This window comes from Lepidochelys kempii, chromosome 2 (genome assembly GCF_965140285.1).
Source record: "Lepidochelys kempii isolate rLepKem1 chromosome 2, rLepKem1.hap1, whole genome shotgun sequence".
Classification (NCBI taxonomy): Eukaryota; Metazoa; Chordata; order Testudines; family Cheloniidae; genus Lepidochelys; species Lepidochelys kempii.
The window spans coordinates 59,680,721-59,706,070 of NC_136381.1; the positions used below are offsets into that span (position 1 = coordinate 59,680,721).

At 39.6% G+C, this 25,350-nt stretch overlaps 1 protein-coding gene across 2 annotated transcripts in view; it reads right to left on the reverse strand.

Annotated features, from left to right (window-relative positions):
* SULF1 (sulfatase 1) overlaps positions 1-25,350 on the reverse strand; it is a 153,369-nt gene that overhangs the window by 24,978 nt on the left and 103,041 nt on the right. For both annotated transcript variants that reach the window (XM_073330899.2, XM_073330901.2), the window contains 4 exons: positions 8,407-8,623; positions 2,901-3,147; positions 556-652; positions 374-468 (listed from right to left, as the gene is read on the reverse strand). In XM_073330899.2, coding sequence (XP_073187000.2) covers positions 374-468; positions 556-652; positions 2,901-3,147; positions 8,407-8,623 — 656 coding nt within the window. The remainder of the gene's footprint in view (positions 1-373; positions 469-555; positions 653-2,900; positions 3,148-8,406; positions 8,624-25,350) is intronic.

The window sequence follows — 25,350 nt, forward strand, 5'->3', positions numbered from 1 at the left end:
TTGTTTTAGTTGAATGTACAGTCTGTTTTATTTCACTAGCAGAAATGACTTATATGAGCACATACTATATCAACATTATTAACAGAGATGGGTCAAAATATATAACCAGAATCCAAACACACCTAATGCTAAAATACAGATCTGGATCTTAATTCATTCATGATGGCTCCTACCTGTAGAATGGGTTAAAGCAAAATCCTGGAACCAAATTTTGAGGAATTTAGGTTCTGGATCCAAACTCTGCAGCTTGAATCCATATCTGGATATTAAACTTACAGTAGCCAATGTTAAATCTTTCCCACTGTATAAAAGCTCATGAGTTCAGTAAAGTAAATCAGTAAGGAAAACAGTGCTTCAGGTGAATTTTTCTTACCTCTTTTTGCTACAATCACATTCATCAGGTTTTCTTCTTTTTAGGTGTCCTCTCACTTCCCTTAAATTCTTAATTTTATCTTGGAGAGCTTCAATCTGCAAAGCACATTTATATGCAGAGTTACTGTGATGACATCAGAGTTTAGAATCTTTATTAAGAATAGATTTTGAAATCCCTCTAACCTCCTTATCAATGTAGGCCTTGTGGTCCTTCCAGGCTCTGGATGATTGGTAGAGTTCCCTCTCACAGTGAATGGTGTCATTTGGAAGAATAAAACACCTATAGATGCATTTAACAGAACAGCGGAGAGAGATCAATAGCGTTCCTTGTGCACATTCGCCTCTTCCCCCTTCTTCCAAAGTCTCTTCCTGTCCTCTCCTCCCTATAAAGTTTTCCAGTTGTACTCTGCCCTCTGATAAGTAATAAAATAGACCAGTGGTGGCCAAACTTACTGACCCTCTGAGTCGCAGACTATAGTCTTCAGAAGTTTAAGAGCTGGGCACACCTGCCAGGGCTTGGAGTTTCTGCCTGGTGGCAGGGTAGTGGAGCTAAGGGATAAACCCCAAGCCCTGGCAGGTGCATCCCATGGGGCTGAAGTCCCTAGACCCCCCTCTCCATGATGGGCAGAAGCCCCTAGCTCTACCACCCCACCATAGGGCAGAAACCCCGAGCTCCCCATCCTGCAGTCTGGTAGGTGGGGAATGGGAGGGGTGCTTGGGGGGGGTTGGGTCCACGAGCGCACTTTAACTGTAAAAGAGCTGCATGTGGCTCAGGTGCCATGATTTGGCTACCCTTGATTTAGACTCAACAATGGCAGCCAGGGATGTGTGTTGGTTTAGTAGTCCCAAATAATTGCCTCCATCTGTTTTCTCTCCAACATGGAGAAAACTCCTTCTTGGCACGGGCTCTGTGCCTGCTATGTTAAGATGCAACACCATTAACATGCTGGGGATTCTCAGTCCAATCAGAAACAAAACCAAAGTATAAAACTCCATCAAATTCTTAATCTCCCTTTAATCAGAATTGCCACTGCTTGTACAGCCACCAGCTGCAGAGAGGTAGGTTTTTTCCTCACAATCTCGGCACACTACCATGAATCCCCATCTATGAGCACACAATTGGTAAGAATGGGACATGATTGTCCAAAGTAATGAATTAATGCCTCATCAATTTGCTGTGATACAGAAGAGAGTTCAAGTCATAAACAATGTGAATAGTTGCGTGCTAAAGTATCTATAGTTATGAACAAAATAAATGGATTAAAGACAGCTATTCAGGATAACGGTTCTAGCAAGAGAAAACAACAGTGAGAAGGCCAAGACTGACTTAACTGAGAATATCTAGTGTTGCTGTACTGTATTGGTCCCAGGTTGTTAGAGAGAGACAAGGTGGGTGAGGTAATATCTTTTATTGGACCAATTTCCGTTAGTGAGAGAGACAAGCTTTTGAGCTACACAGAGCTCTTTTTCAGGTGATCTGAAGAAGAGCTCTGCTTAGCTCGAAAGCTTTTCCCTCTCACCAATAAAAGTTGGTCCAGTAAAAGATTCACCTTACCTACCTTGTCTCTTTAACTGAGAATAGACTGAGAGATAAATACCTGCATACTGTTTTCCCAAAGTTTCCCTTACTGACATTCTCACACAACTTCCTTAACTGTGTATTTCTGAGATTCTAGGGACACACCCTTCACCTGCCCTGCTTCAATTTGATTTCCTTATGCCTCTGCTTCAGAAGAAAATGGAAAGTCATAGACCCATAGGAGTTAGAGATGGAAAAGGTGTACAGAGTCTCCTACTCCAATCCCTGTCATTGAAAGTGAATTATAGAGCTGATTGGAAATTTTCTGATAAAACATTCTTTCATTGGAAAGTGTTGATTTGTTTAACCCAAAACTGTTTGTGGAAAAGAGTCAGTTCTGATGAATCTCCAGATTTGAAAAACTTTTGAAAAAATGTTTCGTTTTCTGGATTGGAAATGTTAGTTAATTTATAGTAAAAAGGTTAAAAAATATAGATGGTCAACATTGAAATGAACTATTATGAAATTATCTAAATGAAATGTTTTGATTGACCTGGTCCTTTTTTTTGGATTATTGGTTTGCAAAATTTTTTGAGATGTTCACTTTTTGTTCTGATTTGTTCTGATTTAAAAAATTGGGGAAATTTTTTAAAATCTGAAAAACGCTTGCAGGATGGGAAAACTATTTGCTGTCCATCTCTACTCAGTTGTACATAGGCTTAATTTGCTTTATTTGAGTCTCTGGTGCCAAGTCTTACATTAATACACACAGCTAGGAAAGCTGGAATCGCTAGGCCCAATTCTGCCCTCACTTACAAAGGTACAACTCATCCCATTGGCTTGACCTGTGTAGGAGAGGGCAAAATTATAAAATCATTCTTTTATTATATTATTGTGTTGTGTTATATAAAGTGTAAAATACTGAAAAACACAAAGAAAAGGATAAAGAAGAAAATGCAAAATGTGGGAGAAATTTTACTTCAAGAAAAACAATATAAAGCATTCATACTTGTGTGTCACTCTGACAGAATCAGGTTGTCCAACAGCATTGGTGCCATCAGCTATCATTTCTTCTTCTTCACCATCATCACTATCTTCTGAATCCTCCTCATTTTCAGTGTCATGGCGCTTACTAATACTTTTGGAGTGTGACACTTGTAGTTCCTCCTCCTCCAGGTTTATGTCAAATATTTCACCTTCAAATTCCACAGACAAGGACCGAGTTTGGCGAGTATGAACAAATCGTGGTTTGTATTCTGCAACAGGAGAGGAAAACATATTCATGCTTATAGATATACAAAAATGGATTTCATAAACAGGCAGCAAATTTCAAAGGGCAAGAAGGATGGACTTGTAACAAAGCACAGACTTGGAGATCTCAGATCTATTTATGGCTTTGCAAAGACTTCCTTGACGATCTTTGGCAAATTAAGGTCCAAATTTGAAGAAGTGGCCTCTTACTTTGGGTGCTGTAATTCTTATGTATTCAACTTTATACAACCAGGGCCTGATTTTCAGACATGTTGAGAAACCAAATCTTCAACTGAAATCAATGGGAACTGTGGGAGCTCAGTACTTCTGAGAATCAAGGTGCAGGGGGTCCAAAATAACTTGTTTAAGAGATGGTGGCACTTTTTCCTTTCAAAGTTAGACATTAAAAGGACAAGATTCAGTTATGTAGCTGAGATGGCTTTTCCAGGTATAAGCATATCATGGTGCTCTGATATTTTGCTGCATTGCAGAGCTAGAAATGACAAGATTCTCCCACTCTCATGGGGATCCGGCACTCATTTCTACCCCTGGAAGGGACTGAGACTCTGGACTTAGAAATGTCACAACTTTAAACATAGAAATACATAGAAATACAGAAGTTTTTATGGGTTGCTGCAAGTCCTATACAGGTGGACTCATGGTAACTAAGACACCTGGCTTTAAAGATGGAGATATTAAAAATACCCTCCCAAATAACATGTTAAATACCTTCTAAAACATTGTTAAGGTATTTTTGTTTGGTTAGTTTTTTACTGTTAGACACGTGGCATACATGGAATACATGATGGTATAAAAATTTATTTGGACTGACCTTGGATGACCTCCACAATTCACTTTTTTCCCCATTTGTGAGCAATGTAGCTATCCCAAACTCATGTTGATAAAACCTATATGTTACATCACACCATGCTGCATTCCACCCCTGGCCTCCCCAAACCCACCCAACCACACCCACACCGAGCAATGTATTAATTCATACATGAGTAAGTTTGTAAGATCAATGGGATGGGGGAAATTTTTCCTGTAAATTTCAGAAGTGCTGAGCACACTGCTATTACTCAATAGATAACAACACATTTGAAATGGTAGAAAGAGACACCATCTTTTGTAACAAAACTCTTATGGCATTTAATTATACATGTGTTAAAAGTCCAGTGCTAGTGTGTTGTTGTATGGGGAGATTTTGGCAAACATTATGGGATGAGATAGAATAGGTGAAGTATTTCAACACTCAAAATCCATGTCTGATATGAAATACTATATGTAAAATTACTATTGTCATTAACAGTTCTCATTTATCTTGTAGTATAACATAGGATGAAATGATTCCTGGAGAGTTCTGAAAAGGTATGGAGTGACAGATACTGCAGATCATATCACAAGCTTTCTGCTAGTTTCTCTGAGACAACGACATGAAACCTCTCTGTAAGAATCTTTTGGAAGCATTGATAGTGAGCCTCATTTAAAATTTTTTTCAAATGACATAATCCTCACCTAAACTATTTCGGTGGATACCTTTTTTAGAGCTGTCAGCTCTAAAAAAGTGTCCTACTAAGTCAGTGAAGATGTCCACCTTTCAGAAGAGAAAACCAGTTACGAAGTCTCTCTGATGTAAAAACCTATAGTCTAGAGTGAAGGAATAGGCAAAGATTTCCAGGGTGAATGAAACAAACACTGAAACACTGAAACAAACCCTTGCAAGACTACAAACTCCTCCCATGATCTTTATTAATCAAATGACTGATATACAGTTTGGAAATATTCCAATCTTATCAGTAGGAAATCTGAAAAACTGGGGCCTGAGCTGCCCTTACACTGTGCCCCACAATCACCAGGCCCTTCAGACTGTATGCAGCTTGGACGGAACTCAGAGGGGATTTGAAGCAAGAGGTTAGGCTGGGACAGGGGATGAAGAGGTGCTCCTTTCTGTCGTGCCAGAGCCTGCTCTGCTCACAGATTTCCATACCGATAGCTGGGTAGGAAGTAGTAAAGCTCATGGCTCAATACTTCCACTGCATCCACTTCATGGCTGTTACTGAGTGGCCAATGGCAGCACAGCTCCTGATGGAAGGGGCCCCAGCAGAATAGAAGCAATCTCTGCAGTACAGCTCCTAGCTTGGCTGTCTCTTTAGAAAGGCTCCTGGTTCTCAGAAATGGCACGGACTTCAAAACCTGTGTCCTTCTGACTCCCTACACCCAAGTCCTTCCAACAGAGGGTGGCTGAAGGCAACTTCACAAATTGGATCTCAGAGAAATTTTGCCCCGACCTGGCCCCTCCCAGGTGTTTCTTCTGTGGGAAGATGTGAGGTAGCCTCAGGTCTGAATTGAAAATAATCACAGTTCTAGTCTCTTGCCAGCTTTGTTTATTAGTGAAAAAAGATGGGATGAAGTGAAAAATGAGGCAAGATAATTTTCAGGCATAGGAAGACAAACCTATAAGCTGCAGGAGACGACTGCAACAATTATTGCTATAGAGATAGCCTGGAAAGAGAAGGATTTGTATTGTAACAAATCCATGGTCTTCTAGGGCTTCACAGCTGTCACTATGGCCAGTTGTAACTTTACTTTGATAGGGGGGACAGAACTTGGATCTTGCTGCTTCAAAAACAGAGTTTTCTAGGAGACGCTCCAGTAGCTGATTGCTTATGACGTACCGATGATGCTGATTCTAGCCAGCAAGAGTCAATTCTAATGGAGTTCATTGGAGTATAACATTATTAAACACAAGAAACTATGTTAATGCAACACTTAGGTTGAACAATTAGAGACCCCAAAGTCAGGAAATGCCTAAGTTATGGCTGAATGCACAACTGTAACTTCTGTCCTCTGAAGAATGTTACAGGCTTTAATTATATCATCACAGGCTATACCTGAAATAATACAATATAGTATCATAATTTTTTCTGCAACATCATATATACGTGCAGTCTCTTGTAATTTTTGTAAAATTTTTGTGTGCTTACACAAAATTTCATGTAAATTCCATAACCCACAATGCTGTCTAGACCCAGTGGAATACAGTCTGTCCTTGACTCAGGCTACCTGAACCCAGCTGCTCTTGGCAAGAGTGTTAGAATAGAAAACACACCAAACATGAGAAGATGGAAAATGCTGATCTCAGTGAAGAAACAGAATATATATTTTCGTTAAGCCCTTTACATGGCTTTTGTAAAGGAAAATCATACCTCACCAATTTATTTGAACTCTATGAGGGGATCAACAAACATGTAGACAAGGGTGATCCAGTAGAGATAGTGTACTTGGACTTTCAGAAACTTTTTGACAAGTTTTCACCAAAGGCTCTTAAGCAAACTAATAGGATAAAAAGAAGGTCCTCCCATGGATCAGTAACTTGTTAAAAGACAGGAAACAAAGGGTAGGAACAAATGGTCAGTTTTCAGAATGGAGAGAGGAAATAGCGGTGTCCCCTGGGGATCTGCACTCGGACCAGTGTTCAACATTTTCATAAATGATCTGGAAAAAAGGGTAAACAATGAGGTGGCAAAGTTTGCAGATGATACAAAATGACTCAAAATAGTTAAATCCAAAGCTGATTGAGAAGAGTTACAAAGGGATCTCACAAAACTGGGTGACGGGGCAACAAAATGACTGATGAATTCAGTGTTGATGAATGTAAAATAGTGCATATGGAAAACATAATCCCAACTATACATACAAAATGATGGATTCTAAATTAACTGTTACTGCTAAAGAAAGAGATCTTGGAGTCATTGTGGATAGTTCTCTGAAAACATCCACTCTATGTGCAGTAGCAGTCCAAAAAGCTTTTGGATGTTAGGCACCATTAGGAAAGGGATAGATAATAAGACAATAAATATCATAATACCACTGTATCAATTCATGGTACACCCACACCTGGAATACTGAAAGCAGTTCTGGTCACCCCATCTTTAAAAAGATATATTAGAATTGAAAAAGGTACAGAGAAGGGCAAAAAAACATGATTAAGGGTATGGAACAGCTTCTGTATGAGGAGAGATTAAAAAGATGGGGACGTTTCAGCTTAGACAAGAGATGACTGAGGGGGGGATATGATAGAGGTCTATAAAATCATGAATGGTGTGAAGAAAGTGAATAAGGAAGTGTTATTTATTCCTTCACATAACACAAGAACCAGTGGTCTCGCAATGAAATTAATAGACAGGAGGTTCAAAACAAACAAAAGCAAGTACTTCACACAACACACATCCGATGAAGTGAGCTGTAGCTCAAGAAAGCTTATGCTCAAATAAATTTGTTAGTTTCTAAGGTGCCACAAGTACTCCTTTTCTTTTTACACAACACACAGTCGCCCTGTGGAACTTGTTGCGGGGGATGTTGTGAAGGCCAAAATAAATTCAAGACAGAATTAGGTAAGTTCATGGAGGATAGGTTCATCAATGGCTATTAGCTATGATGGTCAGAGATGCAACTCCATGCTCCAGGTGTTCCTAAGCCTCTGACTGCCAGATACTGGGACTGGACGACAGAGACCACTTGATAATTGCCCTCTTCTGTTCATGTCCTTTGAAGCATCTGGCATTTACCATTGTTGGAAGACAGGGTATGGGGCTATATGGACCATTGGTCTGACTCAGTATTGTCACTCTTATATTCTTATATTAATTGACACCTGCTTTTCAAAGTAGTTATGTTTTCTCAGTGCTTAACACAGAAAATTAAGCATTGGTATTTTAAACTTGATGGCAGTTTCCCTTTACATCACACTCCACTAGAGGGCACTAGATTCTAACTCGTTAAGTTACAAGCAGGCTGTTTTACTGGCACTTAAAAACTTCAGGTGAGTAGGCTTTCACTTTGACAGCAATCAGAAGGCTTTAATGTTTGAGATGCAAAAAAACAAAAAAAAGTCTACTGCAAATATCCAAACATGTTAACTGAATATTAGTGATGAAAGAAAATGCTTGCTCAGGCTACTATGCCTGTAATAATTACCTAGACTCTGTAATTTACTCTGCAGGTTTTATCTCCAACCCGTACAATAGGTGGCACCAAATCATCATCATTGCTACAAACTGGCCTAAATAACATTTCTTATCGTGATAACAGATTCTGGTAGCTTTTGATTTTTTTTTTAAAGCAGTAATTACTCAAGTACCGACTGCAAATTACATGTGCATTCATCATATATCCAGGTGAAAACAACTCCTTGCTGGTAAAACACCGCTCAGTTAACCCAATGCCCCCTTTCCTGAGTATCTAAGAGCTCTGAGATCACCTACTTTGGGCACTGGGGTTTCTCATGAACTGTCTTTGATTTTTTCTCTGGGTCCTGCTGGTTCGGTAATCAGCATCTGCACAGATGCATTCTTTGTCTTTATTGCTGTATCCCTGGGAGTGTATGCTTCGTGTTCTCTTTCTGATCGCGAACATGTCGCTGGATCCCTTACACTTGTGAATTCGAAGCTTGCCAGAAGAATCCTCAATGCACTGCCACTTCTGTGAGAGGAAAAATAAAGATGATTTCCCAATGCAATTCCAAGCTCTGTCTATTTCGGATTCTTTTTGTAGCACATAACAGGCAATGAATGCCTTTGAAGGCTAAACAATTCTATAAATGAAGATTTGAGGAGGAAAACATTGTAAGGATTAAGTTCACTCACATTCGTCTCAAAACATTCTATCGTCCTAGGCAAACATGAATTTGAATGAAATCATTGGAAATCTGCATTAAAAAAATACAACCCAGCCAAAAAAGATATATAAATCAAGGGAATCTAGACTAAACACATCCTTGAAAAGGGCAAGTAAAAAGCGTTAGTTTACTCAGCCACAGAGTACAGCTGTAAGGGCTGTTTTCACCAATCCTCCCTCCCCTCTTTTTTCTTTGAAAATACAAACTTTGTTTCTTTGTTCTGTGACTTGGAATTTCTAACATGAATCAGGAAAAAAATGTAGATGAGAGGGAAAGACTGAGATCAGGTCAATTAGAGGATTCTATGAAAAAGGGACAAATTCTGATTTGATTTATGTCAGTGCATGAAACTATTAACTCACTCCCTTAACAGAGGCCAGTGTCGAGACCTGCATCCTTTAGTGTGTCCACTCAAAATCCTGCAGCCACAGGACACAAACATTGCTGTCTCCACATGTTTTATGTACAAGGACAGAGGAAACAGCAAGTGTATTACACCCCCAGTCATGCTCTAATAGACTATGCCAAAAATGTGCAGAATAAGTCATATACAGCCTGTTGGAGAAGGGAGGGGAAGACCCTTCAGGGTAGACAGAGTGTGACCATGGACATTCTCATCTGGATGCCTTTGACTTGCTGTTTATACCAGCCTTGAGGGGAAAGCAATTTGGTCTGGAAGGGAATTGCTGAGACCAGCTTTGTACATGTTGCGAGTATCGTAGTGAGGAAGAAGGAATTAGAGAAAGCAGGATTCCTTCCAGCTGGTCTGCACAATGTCTGTTTGGTTCTAGTGCCAACAGCCGGGAATCCAAGTGGAAGATTCCACCTGGATTTTTGCACAGGGTTCCACTGTTTTCTCATTTGGATATTAGAAAGCAGTTGGACTTTTACTTCCTTTACATACCATTATCAGTCTTAAAATGCCATACTCGAGAAAGATATTTAAAACTCTTAGCCCACTTCTTTTAGGAGACACACAACTACACTGCCACAGGTTGCTGTATTTTAATCATCTTACCTTGGTAAATTTTTATCATGTACCATTTCCTTAAAACTGTGGCCAAGGGACTGAGAGCTGCCCTGCCATGGGCTGGCAGTGCTCTGGACACAGTCAATGGAAAAGTGAATTTATGGAAACAATCTATGTCAATATACTCCCCTTTATGTCAATATAACTGAATCTACACTAGGGTCTTGCACTGATTTAACGATATCTGTTTCTAAATCAGTGTGTAGGCAGGCCCTTCAGTCAAAATGTTCACAAGCTTTAGTACCTCACGTTAAATACCTAAATGCATAGTTAGGTACAGAAATAAAATTGGCCTGATTTTCAGGGCGGCTGAACATCTTAGGCATCTTAAAAACAACAAAACAAAACAGACCTCTTCAGTTAGGTGCTTTGATAGGAATTTAATTCAGTGTTTGAAAATTGTGGCCTTAATACATCTCTATCAGAAAGATGGGGACAATACTTTGAGGACTGATTAGCAGAATCTTATATAGAGCTTCCAACATGATGTTATGAGTACTACTAATACATACTCTTGAATCTTGAATTCTGGGGGAGAGGGATAGCTCAGTGGTTTGAGCATTGGCCTACTAAACCCAGGGTTGTGAGTTCAATCTTTGAGGGGGCCATTTAGGGCTCTGGGGCAGAAATTGGCGATTGGTCCTGCTTTGAGCAGAGGGTCAGACTAGATGACCTCCTGAGGTCCCTTCCAAATACACTGCATTAACATTAAAGTTATTTTTTGATTGTTTTGTAATGCCCAGACTTCTCCGCCAATAGTGGTCCTTCATGTCTTTCTGAGAGTCCTGAGGATTCCCTCAGAATGATGTATTCTTACTGGGAACTATCCTTCTGGCAAAATGAGAGTGGATGCAGTTCCTCCTGGAATCCTTCAGCCCCACTCACACAGCAGAGCCACACAAGCTTCTTCCTTCCATCAAATAACGGTTGCTCTGCTCGTTTCTGAGCTGTTCCCACGGTGGTTGAAGGGTGAAGAAAACAGCCTGAATGTTAAACTTAAACACCTGACTAGTATCCTATTGTGCCACTGCTGCTGTGGTCAGGACACAACTAAAACAACTCCTGAAATGAACTTCATGTATGTCCCCAGGAAAACAACAGCCATACAGTTTACAGCAACGCAAAAGAGAAAAAAGACGTTAAGTCAAATATTCTTGAATACCCTACATATAACCATAGCCAACTTTGCTAATAAAAGCTCAATGCCTGAAGTCACCTGCAGCTTAGTTTAATAATCGCAGCACATTTTTATTCACTTATGTTTTCAAATACTGATTATGAATCACAGCACTGTGACAGCTCACTCCAGCTTTATGAGATGCGCTAAAGATCCTACGCCCAATAAGAAAATCATCTCTTCTACATATTTACTTTACTTTGACCGATCCAGTTACAGTAAGTTATATCTGAAAGAGAAAAAGCCTGTACGTATTTGCTTGTCTTCTAAAACGTTACAATTATATGGACACTTTCACATAAATCCCTACTGAGAGGGGCTTACAAGAGCCATAATCATTTGCATTTTCCTCTCAATGTTTACTTCTAAATGGTTCCTATGATAGTAGAAGAGTGTGGCCATCATTATAGATATTTATAGGATTGCACCAGAGGAGTTATTGTATCTATTAGATATAAACACACATTTAAAAACACAGCTCTATTTTTAATACTATTTACACATGTAGTACTCTTTAAAAATTCTGAGTAATTATTTTTCCCCCTAATATCAAATATAGCAGTAGCTGTAATTCTTACTTCCTCCATTGGAGGTTGATTCAATTCTCTAGTAAGTCTTTTCCACCTCTTAATAGGATCTATTTTTTTTTAAACTGTCTATGCATAGATTTAATCAATAAATACTCTTGGATGAAATATGTATGAAATGTATTTCACAGCTTCCCTTGAATGGTTTTGTTCATTAAAAGGGTATCTAAGTGTGAAATAGTTTAGAATTCTACAATGTAATTTTCTTACTATCAGTGATCCCAAATCCAAGACAGAATAGTTATGAACTGACCATATGTTATAGTCTAGAATACTATAATGATCTCTTCTGGTCTTAAGATCTATACAATGCATGAATGAGCAGAAGAAGAAAGCTATGATCAATGTATTTTCCCTCAGTCCTCTACCTTTCCCCCAAATGAACACCAAGATGTCCTTTACCCTGGCTTCACAACCTCAAGCTAGGTCTCTGGATCCCCAATCTCTCCATCAAGGTTACATCAAAGACAAAATGTAGGCACGTGCACAAATGAAACATTCATTTGATAACCTTAAAGCTGTATATGTTTTTTATTTTTTCATGTTTATTTCCTTCTCTCTTTCTCATTCTTTTAATTTAATACTTTTCTATTCCCACTTACAGCTTTCTTTTCTCTTCCTCAACTCCAGTTCTCTACCTTTTTTCGTTCCCTTTTCCCTTCCTGTGTCTCACTTCATTTATTCCTCATCTCACTTACTTTCTCTGATTTCTTTCCTACTTTCACATATCTTTACTCCTTTCATGTTTTCCCCCTGCCCTTCAACTTAACCACTGAAGTGAATGCAGAGGAGAAAGTGATATTCAGCACCATCCCACTATGGATGAAGTCCTGAGACTTCATGGAGTCTTTAAACACAGGACACATCTTCAGATACATCAATTTCAAGGGAGCAATACCAATTTACATCAGCTGGGAAACTGGCCAATACTCTCTACATGGAGCTGAGATGCTTTGGTCTACAACCATGGATTGTTGGTGCCACTGCAGAGCTATCTCCTTCACATGGCTGGAAGATGCAATGGCAACTTAGAGAAGGAAGAGGTAATAAAAGAACTGAATTTTGCTAATAAGTGGCAGTCTGGCTCTGCTCAGGAGCTGGAATTCAGCTGCATGACAACAGATGCACATGCCTCAATGAGAACGCTGGTGCTGGCGTTACAGTTAAAGAGCAATAAAAAAACTGAGCATTAAATCTTGTCCTCAGATGACTTCACTAGCAGTTATGAGTTTGCATTTGAGGGCAAAATTTGTCCCTGATTGGGTAAATTGAAAGGCATAGGGGACCAGATGCATTAACTAAAAAGCAGCTCTGAGTTCATGATCCCTTAACTTTATATTAGTGTTGGCCTAGTTCCAATCTTAACTTACACCCTCTGTTAACAAGACAGACAACTGTGAATGAATTAACAACAGTGTTTGTGCCCTGGCTTTGAATTTCCAAATTCTTATTGGTTTGTACCACAACCTCAACATTAAGTTATATGTCTTTATTCAATATACTTCAGGCACAAAATATATATAGACACTCAGGCTGAGTCATTGTGGTTTACTGCACAATAAATACCCCACTTAAGAAGTATTTAAAATGAACATTGTTTACCTAATAGACTGTGACAGCTCCAAGGGAGTTGCTGCAGCCTATCACATAGGGAGGAAATTAGACAATTTGTGAAAGGTGTCTTAGCAGTAGGCATGCTCAGAGTTTTATGAAAGGTAATTACTGCACATTTGCACTAGACACTTTAATGTTAAATATATAGACAAGTTTTATAACCAAGCTATAAACCCCTGAAAAACAGGCAACCAGAACTATAACACAGCTACACTGCATTTACAGGTGCTGTCCAATTTCTGTAATGTTCCCTTGAGTAAGCAACTTTGCATATTGCTTTTCAGGCTGGAGGTATTCAAGAAAAAGCAAGTAAGGGGGGAAAAGAGTGCAGCTGAAAGCAACTTTAAGATCACACTCCCTTCACCTTCCTGTTATACAAGGATGATTTAGTATTGATGATGATTAATATAAAATGGTATGGGTAGAAATATTGTAGTGAACGGTAGCTGTGTACCCCTTTTCTCTGCTGGACAGAATCAGAAGTGGTTGTGTCTCACAGGTGCTATAGTACTCATAGCTAAGGGAGGTTTTATTTTAGCTCAAGTGGTGACAGACTGTGCTACTGGTGTAGGAAGATCTGAGCTCCATTTCAGTTTTCACCATGAAGTTTCAAGTGGTAACGGTGTGCAGCGTACTGCCAACTGTACTGTACTTAGCTGGCAAGAATATATAGTATATAATATATAACATATTAGCCACATTTTAGTCTGCTGAACTGAACTAGAACACTGAAAAAAATCAGGTTCAGCAGATATGATAAATCCTTAGGGGTAGAGGCCCACCTCTTCCTATGAATTTCCATAATGGAAACAGGGGGCTCTGATCTTCACTGAGGTGTCTGGGCACGACTGGTATATAAATATTAATTTGCATTGTGATGTTTTACCACGATACAAATATTGCACATAAGGAGAAAGTGGGTGCAGCTCTCCCCAAGATGGCCTCTGTCAGTAAAGCACAGGGAAGACAAATTTGGGATTGCCAAATCTTACGGACAAACCTTCCCAGGTTCCTGCATTCCTAGTTAGCATGGTATCACTGTTAGACACTAACTTATCAAGTTAAAATTCACCTGGTTGCCTATTATAGATCATATAGTAAATCAGATCACTCACGGTTCTGAAGCCCACTGACTCAGGAACATTGATATACAGTAATCTATAATACTAATGTTGCAAATTTCTTCTGTTGATCTGTATCACACCTTCAGTGTTCATAATGGTGTGGAAATTCACTTATTTTGTATTTCTTAAATATTATTTATTGTAGGCTAAAAAGAAATCAACAGATTATTTTAAATAATTTTTAAACTTGTTTTTTATCTTACATTTACAAATAATCTCTAAGAAATTAGTGTCAGATCTGTTCTTTTATTAAAAATATTTTCCCTCCATCATACATGTACGACTGGATTTATTATTGTAGGGTTGCTCACAAGCGCTAGGCTACAGGCCCTGATATTTTTATTTACTTTGATGGGGGGCAGAAGTATTGAAGCAGTGAATTGACGGGAAAAAAACCAACCCTACAGAAATAACATTTGCAAACAGTTGTGTGATGAAAAGGAGGGTAAATTTTAGGCTAGCAAACCTTGACAGTGTCAGTTAGAAAATGGAAAGAAGGGGAAAAAAGCCCTAGAAGTTTTCAGGAAACTGTTAAAATGCACACTAAGAATATTTACTGGATAACTTTGTATTTAAGACACTTTAAAATATGATTCACAGAAGACTTAGGGACATTTAAAATTGCATAATAAAAATGATCCCCTATTTATCACTGCAAAGTATGCAAGAAATGCATGGAAGGTATTGTTCAAAAAGTTGAACCTCAACCCATTTTTTACCACCAAAAAAGGTAACCATTTGTTCCCAAAATTAGCTTCCAAAATATAGAGTTAAAGATAGATATTTTAGGGTCAGGCTGGATAGATGAGGAAATCATATTTATTTGCCAATTTTTCCATTAAGGATATTTACTTTCCGACTGACAGTTTAAAGATTACTTTAATTTGGAAGAAAGTCAATAGTGGAAGCATTTGCACTTAGGTCGCATGTTGAGTCTGTTAATGGACACCAAACAACATACATAACCTAAGTAACCACCTCTACTGGATCTTCTACATATCCTTGCCAGCACTTAAGACTCAACATCATCAGTACAGATTCTTCTCTGATCTTCTATCAAATGTGTGCTGAATAACCTAAAAGGAATGCTTCAAGTTCAGGCTTAAAGTCAAATCCACCCACAGATGCACCCAAATAGCACCCACTGACATGCAGAGATAGAATTTGCCCATTAAGTTACAATAGCAATACCAATAATAATGATATTCCGAATGGGTCAAAGGATTCTTAAGACTTAAAGCCATGCTAGACTTTGGGGTCAAAAACATCCAACATCCACTGTGAATTTAGACCACAGTGTATTGGACATGCAAGAGTCCTTGGAAAGAAGAAGGACCACAATTGCTGTAACTATGGAAAATGTGTAAAGCTAAATTCATGCATAATCTATGGTTTTTTGCCCTAGAATTTATAAATCCTGAATGGATATGGTAAATAGAATAAATGATTCAGAAAGGTGACATTCATTCTGATATCGTGGTTTTAGGGGTTTCTGATAAACTGCATAGCATAAATAAAACAGAGATACAGTTTCTCTGAAAGGCAACACTGAAGCTGAGAAGGGTGATATTACTGAAATGAAAGTATTCCCTGACATGGACAAAAATAAATGTATGCACTAAATTAGAGGGAATTATAAATGTGGAAAAACTGCATTCTGTTTAAATGAAAAGCTACATATCTATTGTTAAAATATGCTATTTTTTCATGATTTGAAGGAGTATCTCTAATGATAAATTTCAGAGTAGCAGCCGTGTTAGTCTGTATCTGCAAAAAGAAAAGGAGGACTTGTAGCACCTTAGAGACTAACAAATTTATTTGAGCATAAGCTTTCGTGAGCTACAGCTCACTTCATTGGATGTATGATGCATTCATCCGATGAAGTGAGCTGTAACTCACGAAAGCTTATGCTCAAATAAATTTGTTAGTCTCTAAAGTGCCACAAGTCCTCCTTTTCTTTTTTCTAATGATAAAGTTTTCCTTATCATCACTTTTGGTTGGCATGTTATATACAGGATGGTGTTTCAACAAGGGAGGGACAATTCCTGATGATTCTTAGGAATCACTGGGTGACTCAGCTGCACCTCCGTTTCTGTCAGCTAGGTGGGATTCTGGGTACCAAGACAGTTGGGTGAAGGAGCAGGGACAGGCTGGAGTAAGGAACAGATGGAAGAGCACCCACAAGGTCCAGTTCAGCAAAGCACTTATGTATGTGCTTAACTTTAGGTTTATTTGTAGCCCCATTGAAGGCAACACGATTGCTCAGATGCTTAAAGTCAAGCATGTGCTTAAGTGCATGGCTGAATTGGGATCCCAAAAAGGGTAGCAATGAGGAGCAGGTGTAGAAGCAGTGCTGGGCTGATGTGGTTGTAGTGGCAGGAGGAAGCCACCACATACCAAGACCAGTGGTTACCATTTTAGATAGCCACTAATCTGAAACCTGACTTGTGTAAGGATGAATCAGGGAAATACCCCTGGATTTGTGAACAAATCAGAGCCAGACTGGGTATTCATCATGTCCCTAATTTTAACCCTGTAATTGCCAGTAACAGACTTGTATTTGTTTATATATAACTATATTATATAGTTGGAAGAGATTTATATTCGTTGTTGCATCCGACGAAGTGGGTATTCAGCCACAAAAGCTTATGCTCCAATATGTCTGTTAGTCTATAAGGTGCCACAGGACTCTTTGCCACTTTTACAGATCCAAACTAACACGGCTGCCCTTCTGAGATTTATATTTGTATCTCTCTTTTGAACAAAAAGAAAGTAAAGCAATATTGACAAAATAAGATGATTATGTGGTAAACCAAACTGGCAACAGTTACTGTATCTATTTTTAGGAACTTCTTTCAAAAAATTTTTTTTTTAGAGCAGACAGAACATGGATCATTTATTTGGAGAATGACAAGCCAAGACAGCAGGCACTATTCATTATCAATGCCTTATTATTGCTGGAATTGTTGGGAAGTTACATTGAAATCAATAGGTTTAGTGAGTGATGTTATTATGCTGTATTATAATTTTAGCTGAGTTTTAGTGGGTGCCTGGGATCTGGCCGTCAATTTCTGGCTAGCCATCTGACACTTCTATTGAGCTCTTACCGGCTTATGTGTTTTTATTCATACTCTGCAGCTGGCCATAAAGTTGACCTTTACAAATGTATGGTCTGAGGGATATTTATTTTATGAGAACATAGATACTTGAGCCAAACCAGACTACACCTAACAAGCTACATTCTAATTTCCTCTACAATATTATCTGTAGGTTGATTGATGGCAGGAGTCCTCTCAGCATTACAAACAGACAAGCTTTTGATTTGATATCGATATGATAACATGAAGCAAAATAAAATGAAATTCTGTCATTTGAAAGCCTAATGTAAAATTATACATGAGATATACATAAAATGCATGTACAGACTACATAAAATGCTCTTTGGTTTAAGGCCAGAAAAGTTTTACAAACTTACTACAAAATTCATGTCTGTATTCAGTGGCATCTCTCTAGTGACTATCAGTGAACACTTGTATGACTATAAAAATGTTCTAGCTTACCCTAACTTAATTTTATTATACAGGCCTTAAGCCCATTTTTTAAAATGGAACCAAACCTGCAATATTACTTTAGGGCAGTCCCAAACTATAAATACTCAAGAGAAAATACAACATTTTGCATCTCCCAGTGTCAGGTGTGTAATAAAGGAACACAGTCATGCTGGTGAGTTATGGCTAGGGCTAGGATTTTGTCACAGAGGTCACGGAAGTCACAGAATCCGTGACTTCCAGAGACCTCCATGACTTGAGCTCCACTGCGGGCGGTGGGGGGACCCTACAGCTCCAAGCCAGGCCCCCCTGGGTGGTGTGGGGACCCTGCAGCTCCCCATTTTGTCATACATATTTTTAGTAAAAGTCATGGACAGGTCACGGGCTCCCATGAATTTTTCTTTTTTGCCTGTGACCTGTTCATGACTTTTACTAAAAATATGGGTGACAAAAACTTAGCCTTAGTTATGACATTATACCTACTAGCTTGGATTTAGTTCATGAGCATACATGTGATGCAAACACATGCGTACAGTTGCACCATCTTCTCCATTCCGTCAGCTGGCTCAGTTCATTTTAACTGGCATCAGATTGCCACCTTACAAGTGCACGATTCTTGCAAGATTCAATCCTCTGCTGTCCACAAGACCAGAGCTGGAAGGTAGTGTGTTGCAGATGGTAGAAGATGTAGGTCCATAAAATAAACAAGCCCAGTGCCGAATTTGATGTTGTTGGGTCACCCAACTCAGGAGTTGGAACTTAAACATTGAACTTCACAATCCTCACTTTGGAGAGGTTGAATTTTTTTGTGTCAGGAGGAGATTTAAATATAAAACTGTATCTTTGTGAAATTTTAGACTTGGAGGGTGCATGTTTAATAGTTGATTGGATTCTGAATTTCACAGTGGATTTGATAGTGCAGTGGAGATAGGTGTGACATCAGGTAATGGTATCCTGGTGGACAATTTAAATCCCATGGGTCAAATCAGCTCTTGGGGTAAAATTTATTGGTGAAATACCATAAGTTACAAGGGAGACAGAATGAAGTGTAAGTGATGCAGTATTTAAACATGTACTCATTTGCTATTTGGTTGGTGTCCAAAGGAAGATGATGGGAAGACCCTATTAATTGATTTCAGTTTAAATTACATAGGTGGATCTGAGGGCAGAATAGATGCTGTGGGGTTAAAATAAAGTTAATCTAGGGAGAGATTTGTTCAGGCAACAGTTAACCTTCAATTTGATATTGATGATTTAAGGTTTTCTTTTAAATATACAATTGTAATATTTTAATATTCTGTCATACATTTGTACTGTTATTGCATTACATATCTATGGCTGAAAGTAAATTTTTAATGCACAAAGGTATGTATCAGATATTTCCAATTTTAAAACACAAACACCAATGGATGGTGTTTTATATATAAATACTTCCTCCTTAATTACTGGAGGTAGCAAACAGAAGCAGCAAACGGGAATTCTGAAAGGGAGTTGAAGAAAGAGAGACTACATGACCCTTAGGTTGAGTTTGAAGTCTGTTGGCTTGTTTATTGTATGCTTGCCTGATTAAAGTTTATAGTGTGCTCTGTTCTGGGGGCTGTGTGATGTCCAAGCAGGCTGGTAGGCGAGGCAGAGAGCTTACTAATGAGGCTATAGCCTGCTCTCTACTGATCCTTGATCCCTTCAGGATCCCTCGATAAGTGGGCAGGGCTAACTCAGGGAGAACAGGGGTTTGAAAAGCCAGCTCCTAAGCTACCCGAAGAGCTAGTGAACAAGGGAGTATTGTGATGAAGTTTAGAGACTGAGTGTGACAAGCAGATACACCTAACAAACATACTCTAATCTTAGGCCAATAATCTCCCCCACTCCAAAAAACCCAAAATCCTCGAACCACCCCGCAAAGCAAAAATAATGCAGGCAGAGGTCCAGCAGCAGAGCGGGGGCTATCCAGTTTATTGCACTCAATGCAACATGTACTGCTTTGAGGGCAGGTAGCATATGTTTGCATATATGACCCTCAGATATTGCTCTTAAAACCAGAGTTGCTGAACTGGATCAGCTAAGGGAAACAGAGAGGTACACAGAGGACACTGTCAGGGACACAGGAAAGTGGTGCCACCCCCAATCTAACAGCCTTTGTGCTTTGAGGAGGATGAAAGTCTCAGGGAAGGAGAACATCAAGCTGGAGCAGAGGGAAATGATCCCATATTTGGGACACTCCTTCCAGATGATGATGTGGTATCCTCTCGTACTGATGATACCTCTCTGGGAGAGGGGACCCCAGTTATTAGGAAGAGGCAGGTAAATAGTAATGGGAGAATTGATTATTAGAAATACAGACAGGTTTGTAATGACCAGGAGAACTGCATGATGAATTGCCTGCTGGGTACAAAGGGTGTGACATCTAGATAGACATATGTGCAATTCGGGGAAGGAGCTGGTGGTTGTGACACATGTAGGTACCAGTGACATAGGAAAGGTAGAAGAGAGGTCCTGGAGGCCAAATGGAGGTTACTATATAAGAGATTAAAATTCAGAACCTCCATGGTAGCATTCTCTAAAATGTTTCCAGTTCCACGCACAAGGCTAGTTAGACAAGCAGAATTGCATTGATGAGACAATGGTGTTGGGATGAGGTATTTATTAGGAACTGAGGAACCTATATAGGAAGGATGGACTTCATCTAAACTAAAATGGAACCAGATTGCTGGTATATAAAATTAAAAAGTTCGCAGAAGAGTTTTCAAACGAAGGGCTGGGGGAAAGACAACAGGTATGGAGAAGCACACAGTTCAGACACATCCTTTAGGAGAAGATTTATTAGGTGGGATACTCTATATCCTAATAAAGAGGAGAGACTAGAAGTTGATAAACTACAGGTAAAAATGGAAGAGAAACTGTCAAACAAAAAAGAATCCCATTCAATTACATCACATGAAGGCAGACAATCAATATTGAAAAATTTTATAAGTGCTTGTATACAGATGCTAGAAATCTAAATGCTAAGATGGGTGAACTTGAGTGCCTGGTATTAAATGAGGATATTGATATAATAGGCATCACAGAAACTTGATGATAATCAATGGGACACAGTAATACCAGGGTACAAAATATACAGGAATGACAGAATAGGTCAGTGGGAGGAATGTCACTATATATGAAAGAAAGCATAGAGTCAAATAAAGTAAAAATCTTAAATGAATCGAACTGTACCACAGAATCTCTGTGGATAGAAATTCTGTGCTTGAACAATATGAGTATAGTAGTAGGAATATATTATCAACACTCATCAGGATGGTGATGGTGACTGTGAAATGCTCACGGAGATTAGCGAGGTTACAAAAAAAAAGGAAACCCAATAATAATGGGGGATTTCAACTATCCCCATACTGACTGGGTATATGTCACCTCAGGCCAGGATGCAGGTATAACATCTAGACACCATAAGCGACTGCTTCTTGGAGCAGCTAATCCTGGAACCCACAAGGGGAGAGGCGATTTTTGATTTAATCCTAAATGGAGCACAGGATCTGGTGAAAGAGGTGAATATAGATGAATTGCTCAATAATAGCAACTGTAATATAATTCAATTTAACATCCTTGTGAGAGAGAGTGTGTGTGTGTGTGAGAAATATCAAAGAAACCTTACCACAGTAGGATTTAACTTCAAAAAGGAGAACTACACAAAAATGAGGAAGCTAGTTATACAGCTGGAACAATTTGTATAGTGCGGTGCTGAGAGCCACTGAACCAAACCGTAAACCCAGTATATGATGGAAACCATCTCAAGCCAGGCAGTGGGCAGCACAGAACCCCTAGTTCCAGCACCTATGTAGTTATATAGAAATTAAAAGGAATAGGCACAAAAGTGAAATGCCGGAAAGCTTCATGAAAACCATTTAAAAACGCCAAAATAGAGGCTCAAACTAAATGTATACCCCAAATAAAAAAAACAACCCGTAAAAGGACCAAAAAAATGCCACCATGGCTAAACAGCAGAGTAAAAGAGGCTGTTAGAGGCAAAAAGGCATCCTTTAAAAATTGGAAGTCAAATCCTACTGAGGAAAATAGAAATAAGCATAAACTCTGGCAAGTAAAGAGCAAAATTATAATTAGGCAGGCCAAAAAAGAATTTGACAAGCAACTAGCAAAAAACACAAAAACCAACACCAATTTTTTTTTAGTTATGTCAGAAGCAGGAAGCCTACCAACAGTCAGTGGTGTCACTGGATGATCAAGGTGCAAAGAAGACAAGGCTGTTGCAATGATGCTAAGTGAATTCTTTGCACTGGTCTTCACTGCAGAGGATGTGATGGAGGTTCCCACATCTGAGATAACAAATCTGAGGAACCATCCCAAATAGAGGTGTCAGTAGAGGAGGTTTTGGAATAAATTGATAAATAATAATAAGTCACCAGAAGCAGATATTCACCCAAGAGTTCTGCAGGAATTCAAATAAGATATTGCAGAACTACTAACTGTGGCTTAAATCAACCTCTGTATCAGATGACAGATAATGTAATGCCAATTTTTCAAACAAAGGTTCCAGAGGCGATGTTGGCAATTACAGGCGATAAGCCTAACTACAGTAACAGGAAAATAGTATGGAACAGAATTCTCTGAGACATACATGAACATGTTAGGGAAGAGTCAACATGGTTTTTGTAAAGGGAAATCATGCCTCATCAATCTATTAGAATTCTCTGAGGGTATCAAAAAGCATGAGGACAGGGGTCATACAGTTGATATAGTGTACTTGGACTTTTAGAAAGTCTTTGACAAGGTCTCTCACCAAAGGCTCTTAAGCAAAATAAGCAGTCATGGCATAAGAGGGAACGTCCTCTCATGGATCAATAACTGGTTAAAAGACAGGAAACAAAGGGTAGGAATAACATGAAGGGGAAAGGAGTCCAGGAGAGCTGGCTGTATTTCAAGGAATCCCTGTTGAGGTTACAGGGACAAACCATCCCGATGAGTCGAAAGAATAGTAAATATGGCAGGCGACCAGCTTGGCTTAACGGTGAAATCCTAGCAGATCTTAAACATAAAAAGAAGCTCACAAGAAGTGGAAGGTTGGACATATGACCAGGGAAGAGTATAAAAATATTGCTCGGGCATGTAGGAATGAAATCAGAAGGGCGAAATAGCACCTGGAGCTGCAGCTAGCAAGAGATGTCAAGAGTAACAAGAAGGGTTTCTTCAGGTATGTTGGCAACAAGAAGAAAGCCAAGGAAAGTGTGGACCCCTTACTGAATGAGGGAGACAACCTAGTGACAGAGGATGTGGAAACAGCTAATGTGCTCAATGCTTTTTTTGCCTCTGTCTTCACTAACAAGGACAGCTCCCAGACTGCTGCGCTGGGCATCACAACATGGGGAATAGATGGCCAGCCCTCTGTGGAGAAAGAGGTGGTTAGGGACTATTTAGAAAAGCTGGACGTGCACAAGTCCATGGGGCCGGACGAGTTGCATCTGAGAGTGCTAAAGGAATTGGCGGCTGTGATTGCAGAGCCATTGGCCATTACCTTTGAAAACTCGTGGCGAACAGGGGAAGTCCCAGATGACTGGAAAAAGGCTAATGCAGTGCCAATCTTTCAAAAAGGGAAGAAGGAGGATCCTGGGAACTACAGGCCAGTCAGCCTCACCTCAGTCCCCGGAAAAATCATGGAGCAGGTCCTCAAAGAATCAATCCTGAAGCACTTATATGAGAGGAAAGTGATCAGGAACAGCAGCATGGATTCACCAAGGGAAGGTCATGCCTGATTAATCTAATCGCCTTTTATGATGAGATTACTGGTTCTGTGGATGAAGGGAAAGCAGTGGATGTATTGTTTCTTGACTTTAGCAAAGCTTTTGACACTGTCTCCCACAGTATTCTTGTCAGCAAGTTAAAGAAGTATGGGCTGGATGAATGCACTATAAGGTGGGTAGAAAGTTGGCTAGATTGTCGGGCTCAACGGGTAGTGATCAATGGCTCCATGTCTAGTTGGCAGCCGGTGTCAAGTGGAGTGCCCCAGGGGTCGGTCCTGGGGCCAGTTTTGTTCAATATCTTCATAAATGATCTGGAGGATGGTGTGGATTGCACTCTCAGCAAATTTGCGGATGATACTAAACTGGGAGGAGTGGTAGATACGCTGGAGGGCAGGGATAGGATACAGAGGGACCTAGACAAATTGGAGGATTGGGCCAAAAGAAATCTGATGAGATTCAATAAGGATAAGTGCAGGGTCCTGCACTTAGGAAGGAAGAACCCAATGCACAGCTACAGACTAGGGACCGAATGGCTAGGCAGCAGTTCTGCGGAAAAGGACCTAGGGGTGACAGTGGACGAGAAGCTGGATATGAGTCAGCAGTGTGCCCTTGTTGCCAAGAAGGCCAATGGCATTTTGGGATGTATAAGTAGGGGCATAGCGAGCAGATAGAGGGACGTGATCGTTCCCCTCTATTCGACATTGGTGAGGCCTCATCTGGAGTACTGTGTCCAGTTTTGGGCCCCACACTACAAGAAGGATGTGGATAAATTGGAGAGAGTCCAGCGAAGGGCAACAAAAATGATTAGGGGTCTGGAACACATGACTTATGAGAAGAGGCTGAAGGAACTGGGATTGTTGAGTCTGCAGAAGAGAAGAATGAGGGGGGATTTGATAGCAGCCTTCAACTACCTGAAGGAGGGTTCCAGAGAGGATGGAGCTAAGCTGTTCTCAGTGGTGGCAGATGACAGAACAAGAAGCAATGGTCTCAAGTTGCAGTGGGGGAGGTTTAGGTTGGATATTAGGAAAAACTTTTTCACTAGGAGGGTGGTGAAACACTGGAATGCGTTACCTAGGGAGGTGGTAGAATCTCCTTCCTTAGAAGTTTTTAAGGTCAGGCTTGACAAAGCCCTGGCTGGGATGATTTAATTGGGGATTGGTCCTGCTTTGAGCAGGGGTTTGGACTAGATGACCTCCTGAGGTCCCTTCCAACCCTGATATTCTCTGATTCTATGATTCTATGAATAAATGATCAGTTTTCAGAATGGAGAGAGGTAAATAGCTGAGTCCCCCAAGTATCTGGGCTCGAACCTGTGCTGTTCAACATATTCCTAAATTATCTGGAAAAGTACGTAAACAATGAGGTGGCAAAGTTTGAAGACAACACTAAATTACTCAAGATAGTTAAGTCCAAAGTAGACCGTGAAGAGTTACAAAGGAATCTCACAAAACTGGGTGACTGGTCAGCAAAATGGCAGATAAAATTCAACTTTGATAAATGCAAATAAATGCACACTGGAAAAAATAATCCCAATTATACATACAAAATGATGGGATATGATAGAGCTCTATAATATGAATGATGTGGAAAAAATGACTAGGGAATTGTTATTTACCCCTTCACAGGGGTTTCTAAATGAAATCAATAGGCAGCAGGTTTAAAACAAACATAAGGAACATGAAGAAGTACTTATTTACACAA